This window comes from Chiloscyllium plagiosum, unplaced genomic scaffold, assembly GCF_037043375.1.
Source record: "Chiloscyllium plagiosum isolate Xiang-an unplaced genomic scaffold, Cpla_swu_hap1 HiC_scaffold_3, whole genome shotgun sequence".
Classification (NCBI taxonomy): domain Eukaryota; kingdom Metazoa; phylum Chordata; class Chondrichthyes; order Orectolobiformes; family Hemiscylliidae; genus Chiloscyllium; species Chiloscyllium plagiosum.
In genome coordinates, this window is record NW_028270141.1 from 104,891,287 (window position 1) to 104,909,656 (window position 18,370).

The following is an 18,370-nucleotide window of genomic DNA, read 5'->3' on the forward strand; positions in this document are numbered from 1 at the left end:
GACTAACTCCCATTCTCTGCATGCTGGCATATTATTGAGTTCTGGATGAACAATGTCTTAATTATCAGGATTCTTATCATTGCTTTCAAATCCCTCATTGCCTCTCTTGGCTTTATTTCTGTACTTCCCTCTAGCCTTACAAGCCTTTAAGATACCTGCACTTCTCTGAGTTATCTGTGCTTCTCCAGATCTTGCCACTTGCAGATCCCCAATTTTAATTGCTCAGCATCTCCAGCCTCTAAATTCTGAAATCCCTGCCCCATGTCTATCTCACTGCCTCTCTTTTCTCCTTAAGGTGTTCTTTAACACCTAATCTTTGATCAAGTTTTTATCCTCAGGCCTAATATCATCTTCTGTGGCTAGATGCCACATTTTCTTTGACAATGTTCATGTACAGAGCCTTGAAGAACACATTGGTTACATTCAGAGAAATCTTGATAGTTTGGATGTTTATGCTGAAGAATGACAAAGTTGACATTAACAAGCACCAGTATAATACAATGGACAGGAGAATAAATGTTAGAATTTTCTCTGTAGCAATACAGCACAAGTTAAGATTTGGAGGTTATTGGTGAGCAAATCATTGAACCCTTCTATAGTTATGTGCGGCAAATGGGTTTTTCAATCAAACACAAGTTAGAGCTCAATGGACTGAATGGCATACTCCTGTCTTTATGTTCTAATATTACTGTATTCTTAACCTTAATAGGATTGATTGTTAGTTAGGACTATACGTGAAAACGTGGCAACTTGAGTGAGATATTAATTCAGATGGAAATATATCTCACCATGTGCTTCAGGAAGTGGGAGCTGAAAGGTGAGCTTGGAGCAAGCAGATTGCATTTACAGTAGTTTTTTCAATTTGGGTATTTTTAATATAAAAATCAATAATTTAATGCACTAAAATCAATATTTGGTATGAAGATTTTATACTAATTCACCAACTTTGCACGTGGGGAATATTTCTGAAATTTAAATGTTTTGTGCCTACAATGAGGGAGGATTATTCATTCCGGTAGAACTTATACTTGGGTCCTTGAACTGCTAATTTCAGTTTATTTGAAGCTTTGCATTAAGCAGAACAGTTTTTGCAAACCTCAGATGATTCTTGAGGACAACGTAAAGTGCTAAGTAGTAGTTACATTTCCATCTGTTTAGGGCTTGGCATATTGCACGTTTGAGAATCTTTCATCTTGGTATTTATTTTTATTTCTTTAATTACTGTAATAGAATGAACAGATAATAAAAACTATTGATCTTTTGTGGAATTGCACACACTAAATTAATGAAAACTGTTTTTCTATGCTTAAGTCTGATGTCTTCATGCCACTGTTTGTCTCTGACTCACCACAGTTGCTTCTGGCACATTTTTATCCCTTTTTTGTTTGTAGCTGGAGTTCATATGTGATATTACCAAAGAGCTTTCTAATTAATGCAAGTTGTTTGGTTGGGGTGTGGTGAGAATGGGAATCATTGGGATAATCTTTTAAAAATCTCTCTTGCCATCACTCCTCTAGAGATTTATTGATCTACCCACTAAATCCCTCTCGTTGTTTCCCTTTCCCTTTTAGTTTACTATTTTAATCCTTTTAGTTCGCTGCTGTTTCCTCTTTTTTTTAAACTATCCTCTGAGGCTTATTGCTATCTTTTTCTGCTTGGAACATTCATTAAAGTCCCTGCATCCTCACTTCCTTTTTCGTTCCCTTTACCAAAACTGTTCTTTACAGCAAGTGTGCAAGGTAATGATATCACTAGCATTCTCAGTCAACTCAGTCAAACTGTTTGCCACTGCTCTCCTAGCCATGTCTACTGCACCTGCTTCATCATTTCCCACCTCCTCCACCTTTTCCCAAACACACCTCCCATCTGTAAAATTTAGAAGTCATTTTAAGATTAGATTAGATACCCTCCAGTTTAACTCCCAGTCTGGTTTAATCTTTCCCGATAGATTAGATTAGATTAAATTCCCTACTGTATGGAAACAGACCATTTGGCCCAACAAGTCCACACTGATCTTCCGGAGAGTAACCTGCCCAGACCCCTTCTCCTACCCTACATTTACCCCTGACTAATGCATCTAACACTATGGGCAATTTAGCATGGCCAATTCACCTTACCTGCACATCTTTGGATTGTGTGAGGAAACCGGAGCACCTGGAGGAAATCCGTGCAGACCACCCATGCATACCCTGGGAGAATGTGCAAACTCCACACAGACAGTCACCTGAGGCGGGAATCAAACCTGGGTCCCTGGCGCTGTGAGGCAGCAATGCTAGCCACCGTGCCGCTCTAAGGCTAAGAATACTTCCACTGTGCAATGTGCTGTTGTTCTTAGAGCTGTGCAAAGTGACTGCCAAACATACTAACCGCATTTGCGATCACTGTATGGTGAACTGAATTAAGCCAATATTTAGCTTGATATCTGTGATTATATCTGTATAATTAATAAAAACTTGACATTGTTAATGAGCAGCCTGCATGTTGACTCAAACTCATTGATGTGCATTTATTTGATTTTGAAGATGTTTAATGTCAGCACCACTTCATCATATTGTTAACATTGTATGTTACTGGCATTCAGGCCCATTATAAGTGCTGCCTTTTTATTGAACTCTTCAAGGGTAAAATTTCCATGATGCTCTTGGTGTTTGTTTACACATAGGAGAGCGTTAGATTTTTTTTTCCCTATCGGTGTCTGCTGCTGCTCCACTTTAAATAGCTCCAGGCACCAGGCGGATTATATTTAAACCACCTCAGTTACAGTGCAGCACAGAGCGGGATTTTTAGCCAAATAAAACCACATCAAAAAGTCTACTGCTGGTGGTTATTTTAAATACTCCTATTTAAAAAATTGTGTGTGCTTACCAAGATATGACCAATTGGGTCACTTCATTAGCTCCTAAATGATGGATTGGATTGTTTTGTTGAGCATTATTTGTTGTGTTCCAAAATAAGTATCTTATCCTCTTTGCATAATGTTAGTATTATTCAGAATTAAATCTGAAATATCATTGGCTACTTTACATTCGAGCCGTAGCCCTGACTTCAGTAGCAGCTCTGTAAAATGAGGTATTATTGTTATCTTAAGAGCTTTTGCAAACTATCTCAAGAAGTGGTTTTCATAAAGGTAGCAGTGCTACTAGTGCCAAACATGTCACTGCAAGCTATTTGTCTGGTTGTGGATGAATTAAGGCCCCATTTGCTAGTACAGTAGGTTCTGCTATGATGCGATAGTTCCATTCTCATGCAATCCCATGTTCTAAGAAAATTGGATATTAGCAGTACCATTTAAACTAATGGTACACGGAACTGTGTTATAACCAATGCACGTTTTAAAAGTTTGCACTTTAGAAGCAATGTCCCCGATTCGTCACTCGCGTTACAGCGAATTCGAATTAATGAAATGTGCGTTATAGCAGAATGACCTGTAGTAAGATCCTCCAGATTTCTGAGTGTTCTGCTCAATTATTAGAATTAGAATAAAGTTTATTGTCATGTGTACTCAAATACAGGAGTCCAGTGAAAGTTTACAATGTTGCCCCTCATGGTGCCATCTTAGGTACAAAATACTTAGGTACAAATTTTAGAAATAAAAAAAAGTTACATTACCTTACAATGATTCATCGTGTAAGTTAGAAAATAAGGAATAAAGTTAGAAGGATAAACACAACAGATTACAGATAAACATTATTTTGCAGTAGGTCAGTGAAGAGAATTTCCATACCTGATCTGACCAGCCTCGCAAGTGGCTGACTGCCTGTACTTGTCCCTAGTCCCAAAACTGTCCCCGCCCTGCAGTATGCCTCCAACCTGGTCTGCTCCTGTCATCAACTAGTCCACTCTACACCTCAAGCCCGCTTTGCTGTGCACTGACCCTCATCCCCTCCACTAGATATTACAAATATGTGTATGTTCTTTGAAAAGGATGCAGTGAAAGGACAAGTTGATCTTCAAGTTTAGAAGAGTGGGCTATGGAGGAATTTAGTCAAGGTTATTCAAAATCAGACTACCAAATTGATCATGGGAGTGGGGAGTCCTACTGAAGTTTGAAAAAAATGACTTCTATGCCAAAGGACCATCAGAGATAATTGGAGCTTATGAAAATAAAAGTTTAAAATAATATTGGAAAGGATTCATTTATTTAAAAAGTAATGTGTGTTTGAATGGGATTCTTGGGAAAATGAACAATATAAGCATTATTGGCGATGTTCCAGGTGGATGGATACTATAATGGGGCAAGAAACTGATAAAGCAAGTGGAGCTAGAATATGAATGTAAGCTAGCAATATACATAAAAATTGTCTGTTAAAACCTCTGTGGATATGTAAAGAAGAAATGTTTGGCTATGATAAACGTGAGTACATTTCAGACTAGGTCAAGAGAATTTCTAATGTGGAATAGAGCAATGGCAGAGAAGCTAAATTATTACATTGTACTTGTCTAAAATGAAAAAGATACAAGCAATCTCCCAGGATTAGATATCCAAGAGATTAGGGAGAATGGGGAATTGAGGGGAATTAGTACTAACAAGAGACATTTGTGGGCAGGAAGTAGCTAAGTCCCAGGAAGTGAGATTTATATCAGAGTGTTGAAAGACATAGCTGTGGAGTTAGTGTTTACATTGGTGATCATCTTGCAAAGCTCTAAATTTCTGGAATAGTCCCTGCAGGATAAAGGTAGCAAATGTCATCCCATTCTTTAATAAGGGAGGGAGAGAAAATGTGGAACAGCAGACCTGTTTGCCTTACATCAGTAGAGTTATAAAATTGTAGTCATAGAGTTGTCCAGCACAGAAACAGATTTTTCAGTCCAACTCATCCATGCTGAACAGATATCCTAAATTATTCTAGTCCCATTTGCCAGCATTTGTCCCATATCCCTACATGCACCACCTTCTGCCTGAAAAAGTTGCCCCTCAGGTCCCTTTTATATTTTTCCCTCTCACCTTAAACCTATGCCTTCTAATTTTGGACTCCCCTATCCTGGGAAAAAGACATTGGCAATTCATCTTATCCATGACCCACATCATTTTACAAATCTCTAAGCTCACTCCTCAGCCTCTGATTCTCCAGGGAAACTAGCCCTAGCCTATTCAGCCTCGTCCCATAGCTCATACCAGCCAGCCCTGGCAACATCCTTGTAATTCTTTTCTGTACCCTTTTGGGTTTATTCTTTTGGGTTTATTCTTGTGTAATTCTTTCCTGTTGCAGGGAGAACAGATTTAATTACAATATTTCAAAAGGGGCCTAACCAATGTCCTGTACAGCTGTAACATGACGTCTCAAATCCTATACTCAATGCACTGATCAATAAAGGCAAGTCTACCAAAGCCGCCTTCACATCCCTGTCTACATGTGACTCAATCATCAAGGAACTGTGAACCTGCGCCCCAAGGTTTCTTTGTTTGGCAATACACCCAGGACCCTACCATTAAGTATATAAATCTTGCCCCGATGTGCTGTACCAAAATGCAATACCTCACATAATAAAAGCAAATAACTGCAGATGCTGGAATCTGAACCCTTTGACAAAAGGTCATTTAGACTCAAAACGTCAGCTCTTTTCTCTCCTTACAGATGCTGCCAGACCTGCTGAGATTAGTGGGCGGCACGGTGGCACAGTGGTTAGCACTGCTGCCTCACAGCGCCTGAGACCCGGGTTCAATTCCCGCCTCAGGCGACTGACTGTGTGGAGTTTGCACGTTCTCCCCGTGTCTGCGTGGGTTTCCTCCTGGTGCTCCGGTTTCCTCCCACAGTCCAAAGATGTGCAGGGTCAGGTGAATTGGCCATGCTAAATTGCCCGTAGTGTTAGGTAAGGGGTAAATGTAGGGGTATGGGTGGGTTCGCTTCGGCGGGTCGGTGTGGACTTGTTGGGCCGAAGGGCCTGTTTCCACACTGTAATGTAATCTAATCTAAATCTAATCTAATTTTCCAGCATCTTCTCTTTTGGGTGCAATACTTCACATTTATTTAAACTCCCTCTGCTAGTCCTTGGCCCATTGATAGAGGTAATGTGAGCAAATGCGAGGTCTTGCACTTTGGAAAAAAGAATATAAGCCTGGACTACTTTCTAAACGGTGAGAAAATTCATAAAGCCAAAGTACAAAGGGATCTGGGAGTGTTAGTCGAGGATTCTCTAAAGGTAAACGTGCAGTTTGAGTCCGTGATTAAGAAAGCGAATGCAATGTTGTCATTTATCTCAACAGCGTTGGAATATAAAAGCACCGTTGTGCTACTGAGACTTTATAAAGCTCTGGTTAGGCCCCATTTGGAATACTGTGTCCAGTTTTGGTCCCCACACCTCAGGAAAGACATACTGATACTGGAGCGTGTCCAGCGGAGATTCACACGGATGATCCCTGGAATGGTAGGTCTAACATACGACGAACGGCTGAGGATCCTAGGATTGTATTCATTGGAGTGTAGAAGATTAAGGGGAGATCTAATAGAAACTTACAAGATAATACATGGTTTGGAAAGGGTGGGCACTAGGAAATTGTTTCCGTTAGGCGAGGAGACTAGGACCCGTGGACACAGCCTTAGAATTAGTGGGGGTAAATTCAGAACAGAAATGCGGAGACATTTCTTCAGCCAGAGAGTGGTGGGCCTGTGGAATTCATTGTCGCAGAGTGCAGTGGAGGCCAGGGCGCTAAATGTCTTCAAGGCAGAGATTGATAAATTCTTGATGTCACAAGGAATTAAGGGCTACGGGGAGAATGCGGGTAAGTGGAGTTGAAATGCCCATCAGCCATGATTGAATGGCGGAGTGGACTTGATGGGCCGAATTGTCTTACTTCCACTCCTACGTCTTATGGTCTCTTATGGTCTGAGGTCTCATTGTACTCTGAGTTAGCCTTCTTCACCATCCACTGCAGCTCCAGTTTTGGTGTCATCTGCAAACTTACTAACCATTCCACATATATTAACATTCAAATCATTTATATAAATGACAAAGAAAAAGCAGTGGTCACAGCACCAATCCCTGTGGAGTAGAGAAAGTGCTAGAATCTATTTTAGATATATGCTTAGATTTTAACTGGGTAAGTGCGGATTTCTGAATAGAAAATCATAGTTGGAAAAACCTGAAATATTTTGAAGTTACTGACAGAATTGATAATATAGAGTTTGTGAGACATGGTGTACTTGGATTTTTAAAAATATCCTTCCTATAAAGGAGGATATGGGTAGACTGGAGAGTTGGGCGGAAAAGTGGCAGATGGATTTCGATCCAGACAAATGTGAGGTGATGCATTTAGGCAAGACTAATTCTAGAGCGAATTATACAATGAACAGAAGATCCTTGGGAAAAGTTAATGGGCAGAGAGTCCATTGTACCCTGACGGTTGCTGCACAGATGGATAGAGTGGTCAAGAAGGCAGATAGTATGCTTGCCTTCATTGGACGGGGTTTTGAGTATAAGAGCTGGCAAGTCATGTTAAAATTGTACAAGACATTGGTTCGGCCGCATTTAGAATATTGTGTACAGTTCTGGTTGCCACATTACCAAAAGGATGTGGACACTTTGGAGAGGGTGCAGAGAAGGTTTACGAGGATGTTGCCTGGTATGGAATGTGTTAGCTATTAAGAGAGGTTGAGTAGGTTAGGTTTGTTTTCATTATAAGAAAAAAGAGATTGAGGGGGAACCTAATTGAGGTTTACAAAATCATGAAGGGTATAGATAGGGTGGGTAGAGACAAGCTTTTCCCCAGGATGAAGGATTCAATAACGAGAGGTTATAACGTTTTCAAGGTGAGAGGTGGTAAGTTTAAGGGGGATACACGCAGCAAGTACTTACAAGAGGGTGGTGATTGGAACGCATTGCCAGCAGAGGTGGTAGATGCAGGCACAATAGATTCATTTAAGATGTGCGTGGGCAGATGCATGAGTAGGTGGGGAGTAGAGGGATACAGATGCTAAGGAATTGACTGACCGGTTTAGAAAGTACATTGTGTTGACTCAGGCATGAAGGGCCGATGGGCCTGTTCCTAGGCTGTAAATTTTCTTTAGGTAAAAATCGGATGCTGCCTGACCTGGTGTGCTTTTCCAGCACCTTTCTAATCTAGACTAAATTTTCTTTGTTGCTTCTTTGTTCTAAAGTCCCTTATAGGATGTTGGTTGGCAAAATTAAAACATTTGCGATAGGAGATAACAGGCAGTAAACAGAGGTTAGGAACAAACAGATCAATCTCACATTGTGCAGGTTGTGATGAAAGGGGTACCACAGCGTCAGTGTTTGGGACTTAGCCGTTCACAATATATATCAACAGTTTGAATGTGGGAACCAAATGAATTGTTTTCTAGTTTGTGATGACACAACGCCAGGTGGTTAAAAATGTTGCCAGTGAATGAACAAGGTCATGGCTAATGAAATAGAATGTGGTAGAAAGTGAAGTAATTCACCTTAGTAGGAGTAACAGATGTGCAGAGTATTTCACAAATAATAAAAGGTTGAAAGTGTATATGTAAAAGGGACCTCTGTGTCCTTGTCAATAAGTTACTGATGGCTGGCATGAAGGTGCAGCAAGCAATTAGGAAGAATAATGGTATGTTAGCCTTGATGACTAGAGAATTTTAATAGAGGGATATTGTTTCAACTTTGTAGAACCTTGGTCAGACTGCACCTGGAGTTCTCTGTGCAGGTTTGGCCCTCTTACCAAGGGAATGATAGCATTTCAAAGAATGAAGTGATATAATTGAAATCTACAAAATAATTGAAGGGGGAGAGAGTGTTGAAACAGGTACAATTCTTCCCCAAATTAACTGGCACCTAGACTCTGGTCTACACCAGGCCTTGGCTCCATACCACACCAGGCTTCACCTTGAGGATCATGAGGCTGGGAGATTGTTCTGGTATTGCCTCAAGACTGGGAGACCATGCTGAGGCCATGTCAGGCTTAGACACTGCCACACCAGGCCACCAGAACACTACACCATGAGGCCATCACGCCACGTCAAGCTGGGAGGCTGCCACAGGAGGTCACTATGCAAAGCTTGGAAGCCGCTCCCCGGCGTGTCTATGCTGAGGCTGGGAGGGAAGAAGGAAAAAAACACGGGGCAAAAAATAAAAGAAGAACCAGTGAAACGGGCACGCTAGTGGTGGTGATCCCATGTGCAGCTGCCTTCACTTCCTGGGTTGGAGGGGACCTGAGTTTGTAGGATGCGTTTGAAGAAAGTTGGGCCTTGTAGCTGCTGCACACTGCTGCCGCATTTTGCTGGTTGTGATGAATGTATGAGATGGTAGGTGATGGATCGATTAATTGGCTGCTTTGTCCTGGATGGCGTCAAGTGTTGTTGGAGCTGCAAATGGAGAGTATTTCTTCACACTCCTGACTTGTGAGTAATGAAAAGATTTTCTATACACAATATCAATATGGCCATTAGCATAATTCCTTAAAGGATCAGCCACTTCCTTGACTGACAGGAGAGGTATTTTGGCTCTTTGCTGCTTTGGAATGAGCCATACGGATCAGGCCTGTGCTTTCAATGAAGTTATGATGGAAATGAAACTTTTCATTTAAACAGTCTGCACAGTCAAACATTGTATTCTTTGTCATGCAGTAATTACTAAAATTGTTTTGGCACATTAACATCAAAAGCAAATACAAATCAATGAGCTGTTTTCTTACTTGAGTAAATTGAATTTTACTTGAATGAATTTAATTTTTCTGCAGAGTGATCTTTTATGTGGAAAGGGAAGTATTAGTTTTGAATCAGCTGAATAGTGTGTTCGTATTGAACTGTATTTGGAGAAATTAATAAATTCAGCTTTCCATAACAGCCTTGCTTTCATTTTTTTTCTTCTCTTGCTTGACAACTTTTGCTTGCATTTTGCTTGTTTTGTTAATGAGTATGTTCTGTTTCTTAGATGGTGGCGATACACGGTTTTCTTAAATTTTTATGCACATCTTTACTTTGTGTTACGGGTTTCTGCAACTTCACCCAAACTATTGTTTTGCATGTGAGTATACATGTGGCGATTGTTGATAGATTGTTCAACTATAAACTGAGAGCATCACAGTCTAGTCTGATTCTGTCATTGCTTCTTTAACTCCTAAAATCATTTAGTGGTGTGTGCATGTACTTTTCAGTTTTTTGAAATCTGTTCTTTTACAGCAGTACTTTGTTCAAGCAGCTACATCTATTAATATATTATTCAGCCTCTACTTCCTGAGCTTTGCTGATTCTATAACTTACAACAATTTGGTCACCATTAAAACAACAGTTTCACCTTTCATCGGAACCTCCCATTCTCTTAGTGACCATTTAACAGGACTATTATATTTCTGAATGTACAAGAGCCCTTCATACAGTTGTGTCCCTGCAGAATAAAATCATTATATTGTCTTTCTTAAAATAACAATTTAAAGTCAATAGTGTAACCGAAGTACACCTTGAGATTTTGAGATGTACTGAGAAACAAACCACTGGTTGGGTTGGTCCTCATTTTGAATCCTCTTGGTCAATGAATTTCACACTTCTTGTTGTTTTGGTTATTTTTGAATTAACTTATTTTGAATTTATTTGTTTTAAAGAGGAGGAATTACTGACATGCTCCTCAATTTCTGCAATTTCCAAAAATAGCAAATATTGTCACTAGCATCTAAAAGGCAGCTGGCAGAATGGTAAATTCCAATTAACAAACAGCATCTTAGAAGTTCTATAATGCTAATAAGATAGACTTTTTAAAAAGAAGGCTGAAAGAAAGCTGTGTTTATGACAACCATAGGTAGTAATAAGCTTCATTTTGTTTTACATTTGCTCTTATAACTCCTTCAACACAGCAGGGCAGCAGTGTTTCTGTGTTGTGACAAATGTGTGCCATCACACAAAGGGACAAAAGCAGAACCCTTTATGAGAAATGTGAAAATTTATTCAGGCTTTCTTTTGCAACATCATTTTTTTTTCCCTCTGGATGAAATCTTTTGAAAAATAATTTTGGCAAGCTCCCATTGTTTAAGGGAAGTAATATTAGTAGCCTTTCTCTGTAGACAGCAAGAGAAAGATCAAGAAACAGACAGATCAATTGTGCTTGAAAATCTTCTTTCATTGATAAATTACGGAACAGTTTTCCAAAAATCTGAGTATGCTACCTCCCTATATTTATTGAGTGTTGAGCAGCATGGAGAGACCTGAATTAAGGAATTCTAAAACATAGCTTTTAATGAAATGTGAGAATAAAGAAGGAAAGAGATTGAATATAGATTTCTAGAAGTGTTTTTGTGCAATTGCTTGGTTTCAGTAGAGGTCAAGACATTATTTACGTGTTTTTAACCAGACTTAAGAAATGTAAATGAATACATTTGCGCTAGCTTCCTGAAATTCTGTCTATTTAAGTGAAAGATGTGCTGGTATTGAGATGGACAGATAGGATTAAGGATGTTGAACAGACCTATTCTGTCATTTTGTCACTTCTAACACCTTTCCAGTGTTGCAGAAAATGGAAATTGATGTTTTTGTAGATTGTGCTTTCATTTTGTTACTTGTGTACTTTGGCATTTTGTATTACAAATTGTTAAACTAAATTGGTAAAAAGAAAAGTGTCCTCAACTGAGTATGAAATCCTTCAAATTGAGTGGAAGGATCACAGTGACTAATTCATGAGTGCGGTAACATCATTTGACTAGACTGTCAATTTCAACATCATATTTAAAAGCAAGATCAAATGCCTTCCTGTGATTCTACCAATTGCATTGAGCACACCACACTGACTTTCATCTCACTAAAACTAATATTTATGTGTCTGTCGTTTTCAATGTATGAACACTGTTCACATTTTGAATAAAGGTCAACTGGGGCTCCTATCCACAATAAAAATTTAAAAGTACAAACTGGGCATCTGTTCTCAATTTACTATGAATTGGTAGTCACATTAGGACTACATGTAGTTCGTAGATGGGATAGGTACTTACGTTGAACTTAAAGACTTCCAGTGGTGTTAGTAGATGGATTACCCATCACGTTCTATAAACAAAGCAATCAAAATCTCCATGATATTGTAGTTGAATTCAAATCCCCAAAAGGTTATGTGTTGAAGTTAGAAAGCACAAATATCAGAAAATGTAACTTCAAGAGGATCAGCAATAACAATAGGATAATAAAAGTGAGGATAATAAAAACCTTTGCTGCATTCCTTGTCAGATATATCTTTCTGTAAGTATTTATTATATTATTCTGTGCCCTTAATTAGATAAATCTTTAAAACAGAGTTCTTAAAGCTAAAAGAATTCCAAGGGCATGGGGAGAAAGCAGGAACAGGGTACGGAGTTGATGATCAGCAATGATCATATTGACTCAGTAGGCTATTAAAGTTGCACATGGGTTTATGAATCCTTCACGAAAACAAATTGTGTCAGAAGTGGACAGCTAATGTTATTCCTAAATCTTAAAAGGAAGATAAACCAAGTCAAAAAGAGAATGGACCAGTTAGCTTAATGTCTGACGCAGCATTTAGGAAAGGCAAATCAGGGCAGGACTTATACACTTAATGGTAAGGTCGTGGAGAGTGTTGCTGAACAGAGAGATCTTGGAGTGCAGGTTTATAGTTTCTTGAAAGTGGAGTCCATGCTAGACAGGATAGTGAAGAAGACATTTAGTATGCTTACCTTTATTAGTCAGCACATTGCCTGAGGAGTCAGCTTAGTGAACCTCTTTTAAATTTCCTACAAGCTAGTATATACTTAAGTGCAAGAACTGGAACTGCACGTAGTACTCCAATTGTGGATTCATCAATACTTTGTGCAATTCTAACCAGACTTCCCTATACTTAAACTCTAACCCCCCCAAAATTTCATTTACCTTAATTCCTTGCTGCACCTCCTGATTGATTGTCGCGTGTACTGAAGTATAGTGAAAAGCTTTGTTTACAAGCAGTAGGAGCAGATCATAGGAAGCAATAATGTACCAACCAAAAGATTTAAAAGGAGACATATAGGTAACATTGCACAGAACGTACAAGAGAGATCAATGTTAGCAAGATCAGCGTTACTTGAGGCTAGCGAGTCCATTCAATAGTTTTATTACGACCGGTAAGAAGCTTTCCTTGAACCTACTGGTGCATTATTCAGTTGTCTGTATTCTCTGCCTGACAGAAGAGGTTATCGAAGATCATTACAGGGGTGCGAAGGGTCTTTAATGATGTTGGCAACCTTTCAGTGGCAGCAAGCCATATAAGTAGAGCCTGTGGATGGAAGGTTGACTCCTGTGATGACCTGGGCTATGCACATCACCCTCTAGTTTCCTACGTCCTGGGCAGAGCAATTTCCATACCGGGTCATTATGCATCTGGATAGTATGCTCTCAATTGTGCATCTGTAGAAGTTGGTGAGGGTTCTTATGAACATGCCAAATTTCCTGAGCCGCCTGAGGAAGAAGAGGCATTGTTGTGCTTCTTGAACGTTGCAACTACATGGCAAGGACAGATTGTCGGTTATCGTCACTCCGAGGACGATAAAGGTTGTTACATGATTTTTCCTCCCTTTAGCCTTTTGTTTATCTGTTTTCTTTGGGATGTTTATAGAGTCCTTCAGTGTGAAGAGCAACACAATATATTGGTTTAAATCACCTGTCATTTCTCTGTTCATTGTTATCAATTCCCCAGTTACATCTTCCAATGGTCTCACACGTGGAGAGATATTTCCATTAATAGGAGACATTAGCCATAAGGGCACAACCTCAGGGTGATGGGGCGAGCCTTTAGAACTGAGATCAGGAGGAACTTCTTCAGCCAGAGGGTGGGTATTCTTTCGAACTCATTGCCACAGAGGGCTGTGGAGGCTAATATATTGAGTGTTTTTAAGACAGGGTTAGATTCTTGATTAGTAAGGCAATCAAGGTGACAGGGAGAAAACAGGAGAATGGCGTTGAGAAGCAAGTCAACCATGATTGAATGGCAGAGCAGACTTGATTGGTTGAATGACTGAACTCTGCTCCAATATCTTATGATGTTGTGGTCTAACTTAGGTACTCTCTTCCATCTTATTTCCCTGTCCCACTCAAACTGAGAGGATACAGGCCAAATGCTGGCAAATGGGACTAGGTTGGATTGAGCTGTCAGGTCGGCACAGATGGATTTGACCAAAGATACCGTTTCTGTGCTGTATGACTTTTTGACCTATGACATGAGATGGGATTTATCAACTTCCAATTTGCCATGAGCATTTATCTTTAGAGGCTTCCATGGCCTATTACTGCCTATGGCCTGTTGATTCTTCTTGGAGCTCTCCCACACCGCAACTGCCACAGTCTGTGTTGAACAAAGTTAAAAATCTCACAACACCAGGTTATAGTCCAACAGGTTTATTTTGAATACAAGCTTTCAGAGTGTTGCTCCTTCGTCACGTAGGTAGTGAAGCAGGATCATAAAACACAGAATTTATAGTAAAACATCAAAGTGTGATACAACAGATGCGATCTTTTACTATAGATTCTGTGTCCTATAATCCTGTCCCACTGGCTACCTGACAAATGAGCAGTGCTCCGAAACCTTGGTGTTGTGTGATTTTTAACTTTGTTCACCCAGTCCAACACCGACACCTTCACATCACAGTCTGTGCTGTAACTGCATCCCTTTGTGACACTCATTTCTGTCTTCAGTCCTGACAGTAGAAATCCTGTTAATCATTTATGCGTATGTACAGTAATTCCCATAGCTAGGGCTATCTTGTATTGCTGGTGGTTTAATTCTGAGGGGAAAATCTAGCTAAAATTTTAATATACGCAGTTTGTTATTTTTAAGGGAAGTTGCCTCATGTTGTTTCATTGGGTAGTTGAATGAGACCAGGCCCCTATGAAAAATTGAGAGGGGGTGAAAATAATTCATTTCCATTTTGCTGTTTCAATTTTAATTTTGTTCTGACTATACCTGTTTGTATTGTTGGAATTTCAGCTTACCAATCTGCAGATTGGTTACTAACGAAGTCCTGTTCGTTGCTTTTCTCATTTTCAATTGAATAAAGTATTTTGTAATTCAGTGCATTTATACATTTATTTTGAATAGATAGTTGTTTTTATTGGCAACTTGAAGTGACATAAATGATTATCAGCAAAAGCAGCTCTTTGAAGTCCCTCAAAATAATTTTGTTCCTTTCTACATTGCAAGTTTTAATGGGAAATGGCTCTGTATTGATAATTTGGCTGGGCTGGTCATCCAGAGGCCCCTGATAATGCTTTATGGACCTGTTTTCAAGTCTCACCACAGCAACTGGTAAATCTTAAATTAAATTACATCTGGAATAAAAAGATAATTCCATGGTCAGTATTAGACTATTGGTTGTTGTCAAAATGCATTTGCTTCACTAATGTCCTTTAAGGAAGGAAATCTGTTGTCCTTATCTGGGTTAACCCTTAGATACCCTCAGAGATAAGTATTAAGTCACTCATTTCAAGAGTAGTTCGCGACAGGCACAATTACTGGTTTTGCCAGCGAAGGTTGATAAGTTCAATTGAATAAGTAACAATTCTCAAAATTAGTAAAAATTGTGATTTCGGTTGAGTTTTATCTTATTTTCATATCCAATGTTAATGTTTCATATTTCAAGTTAACACTTTAGGAATGACCTAACTTGTTCAAGTTGGACGATGTCAAGATGATTTTCTATATCTGATACAGTTATTGGGGAAGACATCAAATGTACATTTATACTTAAGTAACTTCCACCATTGTATATACTTGCTTTCAAATTCCGTCAGAATAGCCTGAATTGATACCATGATTTCAAATTACAGCCCCATTAGTAGCATGATGTAATTCATAATTTGAGGTCTTACAAATGAATCACTTGGCATATGGGTAGAAATTATAGTTGTTTAGATTTGATGTGCTAGTGTTTTGTCTGTGTCCCATTGCCTATGTCCCATTATAAAATACTTTAACTGCTCTGAATTTGCTAAATTCACAAGTAGAAGAAAAAATGCCACTAAATTCCTCTTTTTAACTTTATATAGAAATACAAGCCTGGTCGGTGTGATGATATACTGAAGTGGAAACCTCCAAGCCAAAATTCTGTTGACTTTCGTCTGAAAATAACTAAATTTGGAGGAGAAGGGTAGGTAAACTTTGCAAAAATACATTTCAATTCCTTTGATCTGATTTTCTGAAAGCGTGACATGGAATATTGTTGCTTAAACCTGTGGGTGGACTGCTTTTGCTATAACTCATTTTTCATGATATTCATAAGCATATAGTTTTCAAGCATTACATTTGGAATGATTCCACAATGGAGAAAAAAGTATTTGCTTCTATTGTTGGAAAGACTGAGACTATTATTTAATTATAATTAATTTGCAAAAGCCACTAATGTATGTGTTGAATTTAGATGCAACTACCGTACCAGGCCTCGGGCTTCTCTTCCTGTTATGGTTCGTAGTGAAAATTAAGGCTTTGACCTTCACATTATATGTCACTTCTCCATGTCCTAATTTAAATCTTTTGATTATTTAAACTATACAACCATGAAAATGTCAAAAACCTGTAGTCATTTACAATTCATCAAGTAAATTCTTAATTTATACTATGTTTGAAGTCATACATACATATTTTAAGATATTTAAGTTTTTGGTTTTGTTTTTAAGGCCTATGCAATCAAGTACACTGGAAATCTGTGTAAACAAATCTCGGTAGCATGTTTGCATTGAATATTGTGCTATTCCATCCTCTGATGCACTGAGACTTCCACGTGAGCTCTAATTCTATAAAAGTATCCATCACATTCTAAGTAGTTACTTGTAATGTACAGTTATAGAATAGAAGCGGACCATTTGGTCCAATTGCTCCATACCAGCGTTTTGACACACCTGAGCCAACTCCCACACTTCTACTTTCATTAACATTTCCTGTTCTTCCTAATGATTATTGAACTTATCATCTTAAATGCATCTAGGCTCTTCAGCTCAATTGCGCATCTTAGCCACTCTCTGACTAGATTTTTCTCCTGAATTCACTGATGGTTCCTTGCTTGATTCCATCAAGTTTAGACAACTTATCCATATCTTTCACAATCCTTAATGTAGCTTTCAGATTAACTCCCAGACTGGTTTAATCTTTCCTGATCGGTTAGATTAGATTAGATTAGATTAGATTAGATTCCCTACAATATGAAAACAGACCATTTGGCCCAACATGTCCACACCGACCTTCCGGACAGTAACCCACTCAGACCATTTCCCTACCCTACATTTAGCCCTGAGTAATGCATCTAACATTGTGCGCAATTTAGCATGGCCACTTCACCTGACCAGCACATCTTTAGATTGTGGGAGCAAACCGGAGCACCCAGAGGAAACCCACACAGACACGGGAAGAATGTGCAAACTCCACATAGACAGTTGCCCGAGGTTGGAATTGAACCCGGGTCCCTGGCACTGTGAGGCAGCAGTGCTAACCACTGAGCCACCATGCATAGGTATAATGTTTTGGTATTAATGCCATTCTTGTAAATAAAGTCAATATGTATTAAGCACACTCTTACATGGACTTCAATCCTGTGTTAAATATTTGTTTAACAGTCATTTTACCGTTATCCATTTTGGAGAAAATTGACTTTTGACTGGTCAGGAATATCACGACTGCTAAGCCTTCTGAAGGTCCATTCCTAAGTGAATATTCTATTTATTCCCTACCATTCTTTTCTGACCTTGAAACAACATTTAGATATTATTGCCACTAGTGATTTTTGTGAATACTATTGCCACTGTTGACTTCTAATAACCGATCATTTTCCCACCAAGTAACTGAGTAGTGGGCTTAAAAGGACAGGCACAATTTTCAATTGACCACCGTGACTGTGATGAAGACTCCGTCAATATGTGAGTCATGTCATATGAGATTAGCTTGTGCATATGATTTCTTTTGACCATAACTAGGCAATTATATTTGAATAATGTCTGAGAATGTAAGTTGCAAACTATATTGTGACTCAGAAATAGTACTAACTGGAAAATATGGTGTATGTTTTTGGCCAAAACTATATTTTTAGTGCAATTTTGAGTCCTTATAAAACTGTATAGGAGGATACATTTCTTGCAATAGAGCATCACAAGCAATCCTGTATAATATGTGAAACAAAACAGAAATTAATTCAGAAACTCAGCAGGTCTGGCAACATCTGTGGAGAGAAAGCAGATTTAATGTTTCAAGTCCAGTGACCCTCCTTCAGAACTTAAGTGATTTTGTTTATAAAGTACTAATAAATTTAATTGTCTGAAAAATAATTTACTTGCAAAGCAAAGGTATCATCCATACATTGTACACAGTTTACAAGCATGTTTCAATAAAGTGACTGTGTTGCTGTCTTGAAACATACTTCATGGTGTGTTAATCAAATCTGAATATACATGTTTTTGACCAACGGGGCTGTCATGATATCCATTGAATG

The 18,370-nt window shown here is 38.8% G+C and overlaps 1 protein-coding gene across 4 annotated transcripts in view; it reads left to right on the forward strand.

Annotated features, from left to right (window-relative positions):
- The window catches only part of rngtt (RNA guanylyltransferase and 5'-phosphatase), a 419,390-nt gene that overhangs the window by 288,803 nt on the left and 112,217 nt on the right, over positions 1–18,370 (forward strand). For 3 of the 4 annotated variants that reach the window (XM_087982269.1, XM_087982267.1, XM_087982268.1), the window contains one exon: positions 15,942–16,042. In XM_087982269.1, the coding sequence (XP_087838395.1) occupies positions 15,942–16,042 (101 nt within the window). Of the gene's footprint in view, positions 1–9,864; positions 9,958–15,941; positions 16,043–18,370 lie in introns of all 4 variants that reach the window. The other variant, XM_043686797.2, reaches the window with a different exon arrangement.